The sequence below is a fragment of the Larus michahellis genome, chromosome 11, assembly GCF_964199755.1.
Source record: "Larus michahellis chromosome 11, bLarMic1.1, whole genome shotgun sequence".
In the NCBI taxonomy this organism is placed as follows: Eukaryota; Metazoa; Chordata; class Aves; order Charadriiformes; family Laridae; genus Larus; species Larus michahellis.
In genome coordinates, this window is record NC_133906.1 from 15097552 (window position 1) to 15110811 (window position 13260).

Genomic DNA, 13260 nt, shown 5'->3' on the forward strand with positions numbered 1-13260 from the left:
AGCCAGCAGCTGCCACACTGGCCAGCTTTCAGGGCAAAACCACAGAAAACAATCCATCCTGGCCCAGTCCACAACACCAAAACCAGCCGATTGGGTGCGGGTTGATAAATTTTCACAAGCAGCAATGGCAGCTTTTTTTTTTCCCCTGGCAATTTCACAGGCAAGTATTCTGGTAAACCTCAAATCTAACTAAGTTACAAACAGAATATTTAGTGAATGGTACTGTTAATTTCTTCAGAACAAAACCTGTATTTCTTGTGCCGCTTCAGGGGTTTAATTCAAGAGACCAGTACAGTAGGACGACTTTTGACATTAGTTCAGGATTTACATCAGCACAGCTGATCTACATTATTTGTATGTTTTAAAGGTGGTGGTTATAAGGGCATCGAATTAGATTTTTCTTTTACTAACGCAAAATCCTAAAGTCAAAGCAATTTGGAAGTCTGAAAAAAACACACCTTACTCTAACATACAATGAAACTACTTTGTGGCCTTCTGTGTTTCAGGAAAATATCCCACATATTCAGATCATCAGGCAGCCTCACTAGTTAAGACACATTAAAATGAAACATTTTCCATTAAAGTTGCCAAAAACCGGATTTAAATTTATTGCATGACGTTGCATAAGAAAGTATATTATTGAAAACCGTAAGGCATCATGCAATTATCCATCAGCTAATTATTTATTATTCCTTGAAAGATGGTTATATACTCTAAAGTTATAAAACCAGTTTCAAAAAAGTACATAAAAAAATTTAACATAAGCATTAAATATTTTTCACATGTTCGTAGTTTTTAGCTGTTAAAAAGTGCATTCAAACATACTGTACTGGAAAGTTGCTCTGACCAAAAATGGTGCCGGAGACTTGTTAAATTAAAAGCCGCAAAAGAATGTTGCATGGGATTAGAAAGCTCACAGATTGTGGTACTTAAACTTACAAACTTGCTTGAAATAATTTCTCAATCCTCACACAATTTAGCATACATGATATAATTAGCTAAAAATGTATATTTTTTTTAATAACTAAACAGTCGAATTCAAGTTACGTACACTGAGTGATCAAATAAAGAGCAGACTTAATATTCAGACATGGGACAGAACGTACTGGTGCAATTTTGGCATTAATCAATGTACTGTGCCATCCAACGGAAGCCTTCTCCATAGCCTTGTCTCTTTAGCACGCTGCACATAAACACTTCTAGTGGCCTTGCGTTCAGTTCTTTCAGTGGTATACTGCCCTGCAGAGAGACAAGTGGCCCAGGTTACAGTGTTGTTACGAACATATGGCTACTTTACACAGACCTTTGCTTCTATGGAATGCCATTATTTAACTTGTGTTGGATACATGGATTTAGAAAATAAATTGATCTAAAACGTGCACATGTTACTAAGATTAGGGTCACCTGAGAAACACACTGAGTATGTTTTTTCATGTGCATCCATGGTTGGAGAGGGTGAAGTACCCGAAACCATAGTGCAACAGCAAGAACAGCAAGCATGTGCACAGAGAATCTGAGAGCTGGTATTAATTTTTCAGTCCCAGCTCCCTGCTCTGTTCCTAATAGCTTTCCAACCAGATTAAAAAGAACATTTGCTACCAATTTTGTAGAACTGACCATAGCAAGAGTGCAAGTCGCTTGCTTGCCAAGATGAGCACAGCGGGATTAAGATGTTGCTCAACTGGAGATTCACCATGGTATTCATACTTTAAGGGAAGCATCTAAGAATAAACACTCTTAGAGGAAAAGAGGAATGGGTTGCCCAGAGAAGCTGTGGCTGCCTGATCCCTGGAGGGGTTCAAGGCCAGGTTGGACGGGGCTTGGAGCAACCTGGGCTGGTGGGAGGTGTCCCTGCTCAGGGCAGGGGGTGGCACTGGATGGGCTTTAGGATCCCTTCCAACTCTAACCGTTCTATGAATTACAAGAGCAGGAGCCCTCCTCAGCAGAGCCTCACCAGTGGGCATCTAATGGGATTTGGGACAGAAGCCACACTGGAACAGCTTCGTCAGCTGCAGAGAGGTGTCTTTCCAAGGGCAACGGAGCAACTAGTTTCTAGTGCCCTGTATCCAAGTGTCTCCTACAAGTAGTACACTGTATTTACTTTAAATTAAGAAGAGTTGAAGTATCACAAAGGTCCATAATCTTAGTCTGCCTTGTTACAACCAATGCCGGTAGGAACATTTCCCCCTCTCTCCCCTCACAACTTAAACTCAGACTTTACAGTGGTGTAAATCTATTTCTAAGCTTTAGGTAAACGTGTCAAGTAATGAATTGTGCTAAGTCTGAACTTTAAATGAGATAAGTCGCTTACTGAAAGACTTTATTAGTTTTCTCTTATAGTTCTCACTGGAACTATAGTCTCTGAAAACTTGCTCATCCTTTTAAAGGACTGCATAGGAAAGTTGAAGTACTAAAAATTATCCTAGGTACAATTAAGTTTTCTCTGAAAAAACATGGCATTAAACATGATGTAAAAAAATTGTAGTATAGATGCATCTAACACACAAAAAAAGAAACTCCACAATTCATTTACACCATATACAGTTATTATGTACTAAGTGCTTTATAAATTAAAAACTATTTTTTTTTTGCATAGCTAGAGTGGAGTCAACACACAAATAAGGCAAAAAAACCTAACTAACAAAATAAACCAAAGCCACCAAATAAAAAAAATAAAAAAAAAAAGGAGCATTACCTTTCCTGTTGTCTGGCCATACAGACCAAACATCTCTCGTAACCTCTCTTCACTAATGGCTTCAGGTCTGTCAATCTTGTTACCAAGAATTAGGATAGGCACATTAGCAATAGTTTCATCTGTCATTAGTGACTACAAAGGAAAGGAGAAAGGAACAGAGATTAATTTAGAATATAGATGGTCAAGTCATTACTGCTCATTTCCAGGTGGCAGCAGAGCTCCGTTGGATACTCGGAATTTGAGCTTGCTTATTTCTTAGAAGTTAAAACTTTCAAAAACTTATGTAAACTTACGTCGAGTTCTTCTTTTGATTCAAGCAATCTTTCCTGATCTGCACAGTCGACCAAGAACACAATGCCATTAATCGCAGGTAGATAGTTTTTCCACACTCTGCGAGCTACAGGGAAGATGTGAATTAAAAACAAAAGGAAATTATCCCAAAGTTCAGAGTGATGCACATTGGTAATTAACAAACAACAGGGTGTTTTTTTGAACTCTTAGCTTGTGGTGCCAGTTGCAATTTCATGTTTTACAAAACTTGAAATAATGGAGCAAAAGTATCATTCTCCTTACTGTTAACACCACTCTATCCCATATGCACACTGATGTACTGAAACTTTTTGCGTTTCCCCAAGAATTGTCAACAAAGGTAAGCTTGAAGCACAAAGCTTAAAGGTAAACGTAAGCAATTCAAAGCACAGAATCCTCTTCAAAATACAGACATCCATCAAAGATTTATGCTCTACTGCAGCTCCTGCCAAATTGTATTTGGGATTTGTGATAAATGGTGGAGATGTCCAACAGAGCAGTCAATGTTTTTTATGCTGCCAAAGAGAGCGTGGGAAGTCAATCTCTTCAGCATGGTTATATTTCTGATCCGAAACAGACAGACTGTAGACAACTCTTAACTCAATTCAGTGAAGTGAGTCAACGTATTCCCTTACCTTGAGCATGTCCACCCAGGTCAAAAGTAGTGAAAGTCATGCCAGCAATTGTCAGCTCTTCTGAAGCTAGAAATACAAAGAATTATGTTCTCTGTGAAGATTACGCAAGTGCATTGGAACAGTCTAACCTTCTAGCATGTAGATTTTACTTTCCCTCTTGGGTCTTTTCAGTATTTTGTTACTCAAGAAACAAATCAGAGCAATACTTTTTCTCTCCAAATCGATAACACGTTTGCTTAACAACAAAATGTTACTAACCATTAAAACACGTGTGAAATACCTATAATGCTAAGAATAGCAGAGAATATTCATACATTACTTATCCCTACACATTACACAAACAACAGTTGGCTCCAGCATCTGGTTTGTCAAAAAGATGGCATTTCATGTACAACACTGTTCAAGGTTTCTCCTCTTGACATCCTTTCCCAACTTCTCACCTCCTTATTGGACACCACCAATCCACATTTTTAACCTGCATTGAACTTTTTCCTCCCATGAAGCTACCCGGATAACAATTACATAGCAATCTCTGACCCCCAAAAAATCAAAACAGTGTACATAAATGGTAGTTTTCCAGTTACACAGAAAACCTGCTCCCAAATGCTTGGAGCCCTGATTTCCCACAGTTTCTGTAATCTAGAATCTCAGCTCCATCACTCTACTTGGTTTTCTCCTCAATTTCAAATAAACCGCATTGAACTATCCTACACACATTTTTTTTTAATGTTACTTGAACTATCTACAGATTGCAATCCCAGGAATTCCTTTATTTCTCCCCAGATACACTGTTGGTCTCGTGTACAATGAGATCTTGCTTTTCCTGCAATTATTCAAATACTTTCTAGCTATGGAACCAGCAATATTAACTTACTGGGGTGTAACGTGGGGACGTGTTGTCCCAATCTGTCATCTTTGAGCATGTGCAGCAGCGTAGTTTTTCCAGCATTGTCCAGTCCAAGAAACACTAGTTTGCCCGATTTCTTGTACAGTCCTAGAACAAAGCAGGACCTAGTGAACAATCAGTTAAATCGGTGGGAGTTCATTTCCAGCACTAGAGACGATTTTGCTCCCAGGAACAGAGTGTTACAGTCACAGTACAAAATACAGACCAGCCAAGCTCCACCGTGCGCTTTATCAGTGCCCTTTATCCATGTTCTACTTGTATGAACTACGTTCACACTTGCTCACGTGCCTGCAGCACTGGGTGTACCACCTGCAGCCTACAGGATGCTCAGCAGGAGGGGGAGAGACACACAATTGATGTGAACGTGTCACTCATGTAAATGCATTTACATTACCTTAGGAAAACCACAAAACAGGACTAAACCTTGCCAGTGTAGCTTACTCTGCCCCAGCAGAAGGACAGTTTTGCTCACAGGAGGTGGAGAGGGAGGCACATGGGTACACCAGGCTTTAAAACATGGACCATCCCGGACCTGGACAGAGGGTTTTTTTTCTTCAGCTATCTCCAATTATGACAAAAAAAGTTGTCTGAGGCAAAAAGGAAGTTCAGACCTCAATGGGTATATTGCAGAGAAAATAGTTGCCATGTCAATAGTCATAATTAGTGTATGTATGAATTCTTTTATGTTGGTTCACATATTATTTTGACAAAAAATAACATTCACCCATACTCCCAGCTAAATTGTACGAATATATCCTGAATGGCATCATCAGGACTATTCTGACACACTTGCTGTCATGCGATAATGCTTTCATAACAGGAATAAGAAATTTTATTTTCAACTATTGTCACCTTTATAAAAATGCCTCTTCCCTGTTTTTCCCCTCTGCTTGTAACCCCCAATAAATGCAACAGTTGCTGCGAAGGAGAGGAAGGATGTATAAAACATGAACGCCATATTTTCTTAAGTTTGAGGTTATCAAGGGGCAATTCTCTCAAACTTGCCAACACCACTTCCTATGCCAGAATTATTTTGCACTGCTTCAAACTGATCGACATTTTTAAGACAGATTTCATTAAAAAAAATAATCCCATTCTGTACTGAAAAACTACTGAAGTAATAGACTCTCAGCTTTGCCTTTAAGGAGAAAAAATTTCCCTTATTCCTTCTTCAAAGAGCTGGATACTACACCTCACACATCTCTTTGGAAATCACTACTGACCCCACAGCCCTCACAAGTGCTGAAGATGACAGTACACTTACAGAGGGCGAGGAAATACGTACACACGTGTATGCTGAAATTACATTTCTTCAAAAGCAAAACTGAGCTATGTTCCTAACAGAATTCTCTCTTCTTTCTGTGTAAGAACAACTGCAAAATACAGCCAAATATTGCAATGTGGGAGGTTTTTGCATCACCAGATCTTTTACTATATAATGGCATAGTATTTGTGGTTCTTTGCGATATGCTGAAGAAAAGTACATAGAATCGTAGAATGGTTGGAGTTGGAAGGGAACTTAAAGCTCACCCATTCCCACCCCCTGCCCTGGGCAGGGACACCTCCCACTAGACCAGGTTGCTCCAAGCCCCGTCCAACCTGGCCTTGAACACCTCCGGGGGTGATACAGAAACATTTTGTGAAGTACACAATCAGATTTTACTGTTAAAGCTCAACTGTCCCATCGCTGCAGTCCTGACACTTAATCGTAAGCACAGCCAACCCTCCCGACCTGCAAACTAGCCACCAACATCCTGTGCCGTGCCCTGGAGATGCGGGCAAGTGGCTGGTAGCCATCCAAAGGGCGGCTGGTAGCCATCCAAAGGGCATGCTGCCAGCTGCCCATGGCGTCTCCATGGGAAGGCTAGCAAGTGAGCCAGCAGCATCAGTTTCTAGAGCCCTCATTTTTCCTTCTTATCTAATGTGTTATCCTCACACCGTGTTTTATTTGGTGTGATTTTAAATGATGCTGTCGCACAGGTGGCCACTGGGACAGGCCCGCTGATGCCGCAGCGTTACAGGGGTGTACGTGCCTCTGCCCAGCCGACCTTTACACCGTGGCTGTTTGCTCGCCTCTCCCCCTGCCTTTAAGCTAATCTCTGGGATCACATTCCATCATGACATGTTTTGTAACATGCAGGAATTCTTTCATATTCCTCAGTTTATTTCATTAATGATCTTTATTACTACAGGTACTGTAGAATGTCTTTCAATACAACTCTAACTTCCCAAACTCACATGCCAAAAATATATATTAGCTATTAAGCTACAGAGTGGAGGAGAAAGTATTAATGTTTACAGAGAAAGGAGTGGAGAATCATTTTTATACATTAACTTACGTCACAGGGGAAACTCCAGTTCACACTTAGCTTATGAGTTAAACAAAACCCTACTAAACCTTAGTAAAACAGTGTTTTTGCCACTCTTAGCCTGGACATCCAGGAGCCTTTGCTCCCAAATCAGGTGCTGGTGGTTTCTCTGAAATATTTCACATTTCCTAAGTGTCTTTCATAGAAATGCAAGATGAACAAGCAGCAATTCTTCAGCTATTAACTACACCAAGACCAGAGTTTACATACATATAAAAAAAAGATTCTTTGTGCATTCTAAATATATACGTGCACAAAGCTGTACTTCATAAAGTGATCTTATCAGCCTGCTGACAGGACAGCACAAGGAACTGCAGTGATTTTCTTGAATGTTGTAATCGGCCTTCAACCGTAAATGTAAGTGAGAATGAAAACAGAATGTGTTTCTTCTAAAATAAAGGAGACATATTGAAAGTAATTCTTCTTCCTACTTAAAGCTTCCGTATCTTTCACCAGAATTAGACTTTGCATGCACAGGAATGGGAAAGTGGGCTAGTGTGCAATAATCACTGCTCAGCTAAGTAAGAGGAGATAAGAAAGATTAGTCAACTTAGTTAAAATTTCACTGGCTAATATTCAGTAGTAGTCCAAGGGTCTAACATTCAGCAAAAAAGTTTAAACTTTCAACTGATAAAAGGCAGGGCACACAGCTTGCCATGATACATTAATCTCAAATGCTTTTTATCCGCTTCAATAAAATCTTTGGAACTTGTAAATTGTGCCTTTTACCTATATGATCTGCAACTTCAATTCCTCCTTTTAGTATTCTAACATTCCCTTTCCTCCTGTTTGGGTTTGGTTTTGGTTTTTTTGGGGGGTGGGGTGTGATTTTTATTCCCCTCCTGTTTTCCACAAGCTAATATTTCACTTGGATCGATAGGAATTACAGACTCTTTTTGCCAGGGAACACTTTCCTGAGGCTCTTCAGCAGATGCCAGTGAAGTTTCACACTGATTTCAGTGACATGAGTCACAGAATAACACACCACTGAACATGCGCAAGGGCTTCAATATCCGGCACTAATTTTGTGTAGACCATCCCTTCTATTTGGAATTCTCAAGTGATATCCTCATGTGCAAAAGAACTGAGCTACAATAACTGAGTTCAGTTCTTTACAGCAGAGAAAAATCAGGATAAACTCCATAGAAGTCAACTGAATCACACCAACCTAAATGTAATATGATTAGCGAAAAATCAAACCTGTTATGTTCATGAAAGAAAATGCAATTTTTGAGAGGTTAAAGGATTAATGAAAGATTGAGCGGAGCGCAGATTCTGGAAATACTCAGTATTGATAAGTGAAACTTTTGTTTGAGTATTTTTGAATATACACCAGAACAAATATTATTATTTAACCATCAGCTATGTTTGAAGATAAGAAGTGAACAGACATTTTATACAAGAATAACAGAAAGAAAAAAACCCAGACATTAAAAACTTACCTAAAAACTGTAATACGCTACTGAAACCACTGTAAATCCAATCAAATATGAAAGCCATATCTGAATCTTATGGTCTGAAATAAACAGAAAATACAATGCATTCAAGATCTGTCACAACGGCACGTTAAACATTTTAAGATATTTATAGGTAACAGAAGCCATCCAAAGTTCTGGGTGAAAGAGTGACCCTGCAATGCATTAAAAAAATTAGTGTAGAAATGAAAACAGAATCCAGATCCAGACTGCCTGATTCAACTGCAGAGACTTCCTCTCTCTCTCTCTCCCTCCCCCCTCCCCTCTGCCGCCTTGGAAAATGCTACGTGGACAGAAGTCTTTGCAAGAAGTAAAAATAATTATATCTTAAGCACAGTTTGGTGGAGGTGTGTGATGTTCCACTGAAGATTTCACATGAGATCTTCATATTAACTTTTCAACTAGGAAAACATGGCACTTCTAAGCGGACAACAGAGAAATGTCAGGGCACAATCAGGGCTCCAGCTGCCCCTGGGTGCTGCTGGGGTTTGAAGCAGAAGCGGTAAGAGGTGAAGAAGTTTTGTGAAGTTGAATCCAGAGAAGTTTGATACCAAATAAATCCCTATTGTCTGCACATACCTGTCCATTTAGCTTGTAATGGGAAGCAACTACTTAGCACAAAGCACTGGAACTGCCATCCAAGCACCGTGGCATGCACAGGCTGCCACAACTTAAACCTTAAATACAAAACTTATTTTTTAAAAAAAGTACACTAGAAGACCATGTTTCCCACTGAATTACTTCAGCTTAGATTCAACAACATCTAGTTGAGCTGAGCGGCAGCCAAGGCAACTATAACCAACACCCTCGTTGTTCCATACAACCGTCAGCCAACTTCAGCCGACCATCACAGATGGGACCCCCCTTGCTACCAGGACGAAGCTCTGCTACTCCACAAGCACCCTTTCTTTGGGCCATGGTGAAAAAATATAAGGCACCTACGCTCGTCCCTGGAAAGAAGCAAGTGTCCAAGATGGATTGCACAGACTGACGAATTCAGATGTTGCTGCCCCAGAAAAACCCCTCTGCCACCAAAGGCAGGGCTGCTTCTGGACAAGTGGCCACAGCAGAGGTGTCAGGGGAACTCTGGCACACCTCAGGCGCCCAGGAGGACAGGTAGCACAGAGGAGAACCTGCTGCTACTGACAAAGCGATGCTTTGGGGCTCAAGAATAAAGCCATCACTAAGTTCACTGCACGGACATAATTTCTTCGCTTTCATCTTAATTTCCTCATTATCTGAAGTGAGGATAATCACACTAAAAGCACCAGTTTGACACAGTGAATTAGTATCTAGCATGAAAACCTCTTGAAAGACTCAAGGGCAGCATCCTTAGAAGCATTTAGCCAGCTAATTCCTACTGGAGCGCATAAGCCCTGCTAACATCAGGGGACGTTGGAGTCCGACTGCCCTCGAGAAACTGGACTGCACTGCTGAGCGCAGCTGGCAGAGGCATCCATGTCGCTGGAGGCTGTCCTGCCACACTCGTCTTGACGCTGGAGCCGTACCGTGGCGGGGAGGGGGTCACAAGATGATTTTAGGGCAGCTCTGAGCCTGGAGCTCAGGACACAGTAGTCAAAACACAGGTCAGAACCACATCAAAATCCAGGCATCGGTCACAGCAGTTACGCTCATGGCAGCAAACAGACCTTCTCCACTACGCAACAACAGGTATATTACAGAAAGGTAATATGGAAAGAGGAAGAAAGAACATTCTAATTATATTTGCTTGCATTGGAACAAAGTCTCTTCAGCCCACATTTGCCTCCCTGGTGAAGACAACAAAGTGCTAGGAGTTCATGGTTTCTCCACAACTAACTCTGAAACTCTTACCCACCTCCTACGTTACTCTGAACAACTCATCAGCTGCAACAGGCGCAAATTTTAAGACTACAAATCAAATATGCTTGTCAATGCATAAACACCCAGTTACACAACGTCACCACTGAAACTGTCCCTTGCATGGCTAAAAAGCAAAGGTCAAGAATAAGCAAACACGGCAGAACATACACGTCAGCAGATTTATTTATTGCTTGAGCAAAATACCGATCGAGAAAAGCCTCTATGGGGCTTAGAAAAACGATCGACTCAAATAACCTGCAAATCAGGGCAAACGGCGTGATGTAAGAGAAGTGCTCAGATTACTGAGGTGAGAATAACTTCACAGCATTTAGTTGTATTAACCTTTTCCATCTATTAAACTTATGGATAAAACAAAACAAAAAAATCTTTATGTGTTACAGGAATGATTTTAAGGGGCAAGATTCAAATGATTAAAGTGAGAACAGGATTACTCCGCAAACACAGCTGAAGTGGCATTAATATAGGTTAAGTTTCTATTGCCACAAGAAAAGTGCGGTTAGAAACAGAGTTACCTAAATACAACCAGAACGGCCTCCATATCAGCTGGCAGCACTTAAAGGGAAATACTTTTAAAACGGGGAACAAAACGGACAGCTAATTGTAAAGGTACACTGGCAATATTTGAATAGAGATATTAAATCTACCCTTATCATGCAGGAAAAGTAACTACATCATTCACAGCAGCGTCAAATCAAAGCATTAAAAAACCATAGTGGCTCTGTATTACTATCAAGAGTTGTTAACGCTGCCGAGACATCCAAGTCATGGAGCTCCCCTGAATTATGGCAAGAGCTGACGATGTTCAACACACACAGACTCAAACTCTCAGGCCTGTGCTAAAAATACCATAAAAGCAGAACAATGAAAACTCTGTCAGTGACTGCTCACAAGCCGTGAGGAAGACAAAAATACTCTTTTAAGGTTATTTTATGGGTTCCCTTGAAAATAATCAGTTGTAAGCAGAGATAAGCTTTTAATGAAAAATTGTACTGGACAGAAGACAATCTCTTGATACCAACTATTTTCACAGACCTCACTAACTCACTCATGCCTCCTTAACAAAGATATGAAAAGTAATTTTCTAGCATCACATCAACAACAGACGGCTACCACTTCAAAATGTCTCCAACAACCCTGGCTAACATTATTTCATCAGCAAAGTATCATCTGGTAACTCCCAGGGAGTCCCATGACCCACTCTACAGGCTGAGGAGATGGGTTTGCCTACTGGAGACCGCTTCTGACCGGGGGGATGCAGAATTCCCACCCAGTGGCTCCGGTAACACCTTGAGCCAGCCTCCTGAAGGGAATGTTGCTGACAGCAGGGGCTAGCAAGCAGAATCATTTAACTTCTGAACCCGTTAGAATAGCAGTTACTTCCAAAGTCTGTAAAACTCTCAGATAAAAGAGAAAATCAGGCTTTTCAAGACAGTTTTAAATCCCTTTATGGATTAATTAGGAAGCAGAAACTAGTGACACCCAAGCTGAACAGCTCTTGCAGTAACTGGGAACGCACTGTGCGGTGCCTGGGTGGTACTGACGGCAAGAGCCAGGAAAGAAACCTCTGTCCAGCAAACTGCACCAGCCCTGCACCCGGCCACAGCGAAGTCTGAGAACACAACTTGCAGGCGACAGGATAGAGTCTACTGTTAAGTTATAATTTCATGTATGATCATTTTAACATCTTAAAACGTGACAACGGACAACAAAAGTGAAAATCCCCAAGAAACTCAGTGAAAAAAACAGTATTCACCTTCTACAGTTCAGTTTATTCTACGTTACGAAGCTGCACTTTGATGTAGCATTTTAAGAGTTGAGGAAAGGGACAGAGTTTGAAAACGAGGTGACAGCACAGCTTTTTTTCAGATATATTTTATCATTTTTTTGATAGCAAGTCATCTGTGAGATTTCAGAAAGAGTGATCATCATGCTGGTCTGTTACTAACTGTGCTGAAAACCAGAAAGATTACGTGTTTTATGGCAGGTGATTTAAATTTAGTTACATCACATCTTTTACTCTGAGACAGCCTATTTGAATTTAGCAAAGATCTCAAGCACATCCAAAACAGCAAAGCAAACCGTTTATCTGCGCAGGCAGCCCAGCAACACGCACTCTGAGCTCCTAAGGGCACCTGATGCAGCCTGGCTGACAAAAACCAGCCCTCAGCGCACGTCTCAGTGTAGGGCCTGCTGCAGCCATTTACTTACTCATAAAAAATAACCTGAAAAGCCATAGCTTCTAAAGAAATAATAAGAGTTAGAATAAACCTTGGCAGAGCGGCAGAAGGTGCCGGGGGGCCGCCCAAGAGGGTTTGGGACCACCTGAGGGTTTAGGGCCGCGCTGACACCGCTCCCCCTCGCCATCGCGCACCCCCCGGCGAGGCAGGGCCGGGGCTACGGGGGCACCACCGGGCAGCCGGGAAAGGCTCACCCACCGGGCGGAGGCACACGGGCCGGCAACCCCAGCCCCGGGGCGAGTGAGGAAAGGGGGGAACGGTGAGGAACGGGGGGAACCGGGGGGGGAAGCGCACACCGCTCCTCACAGCGCGCTGCCTGCGGACCCGCGTAGGCCGCGGCCTCCCCCGCCGCGCAGGGACCCCCGGCCAGGCTCGGCCGCGGCCGCTCCCAGCGGGATACGAGAGCACCCCCACACCAAGCCGCTCCCCCTGTCCCGGGCCAGGGCGGGCAGCGCCCCTCACCACCACCCCCCCGCCCCGCGCTCACCCGCCGCCGAGCCTGAGGTGCGGGCGCTCCCCTCCACTGCCACCGACACGCACCCCCGACGGCCGCACCCCGCTCCGCCCCCGCGCGGCAGCTCCTCCCGGGCCCGACCGCTCCACACGCACCCCGGCCCGGACAAGGCTCGGTTCCGCGGGGTGCCCCGTCCCCCCCACCACCACTACACACCGGGCAGCGCCGCCTCCCCCGCCAGCCCCTGCCCCCTTAAGGCGCCAGGCCCCGCCCACTGCCGCAGCGCGCCGCTGCCGGAAGTGCCACGTGTACGCCG

The 13260-nt window shown here is 42.8% G+C and overlaps 1 protein-coding gene across 4 annotated transcripts; it reads right to left on the minus strand.

Annotated features, from left to right (window-relative positions):
• Positions 1-578: 578 nt before the first annotated feature.
• On the minus strand, positions 579-13240 carry SAR1B (secretion associated Ras related GTPase 1B). 4 transcript variants are annotated; one of them, XM_074604376.1, is made up of 7 exons: positions 13161-13240; positions 8358-8431; positions 4514-4633; positions 3640-3705; positions 2989-3092; positions 2696-2827; positions 579-1239 (listed from the first exon to the last, which is right to left on the minus strand). In XM_074604376.1, the coding sequence occupies exons 2-7, from the start codon at positions 8413-8415 to the stop codon at positions 1123-1125; spliced, it is 597 nt and encodes a 198-aa protein (XP_074460477.1). In that variant the 5' UTR covers positions 8416-8431; positions 13161-13240; the 3' UTR covers positions 579-1122. The 4 variants fall into 4 exon arrangements, with proteins under 4 accessions (XP_074460477.1, XP_074460478.1, XP_074460480.1 ...); XM_074604377.1 differs by having other exon boundaries at positions 13100-13217; XM_074604379.1 differs by having other exon boundaries at positions 13031-13174.
• Between the last annotated feature and the right edge of the window lie 20 nt (positions 13241-13260).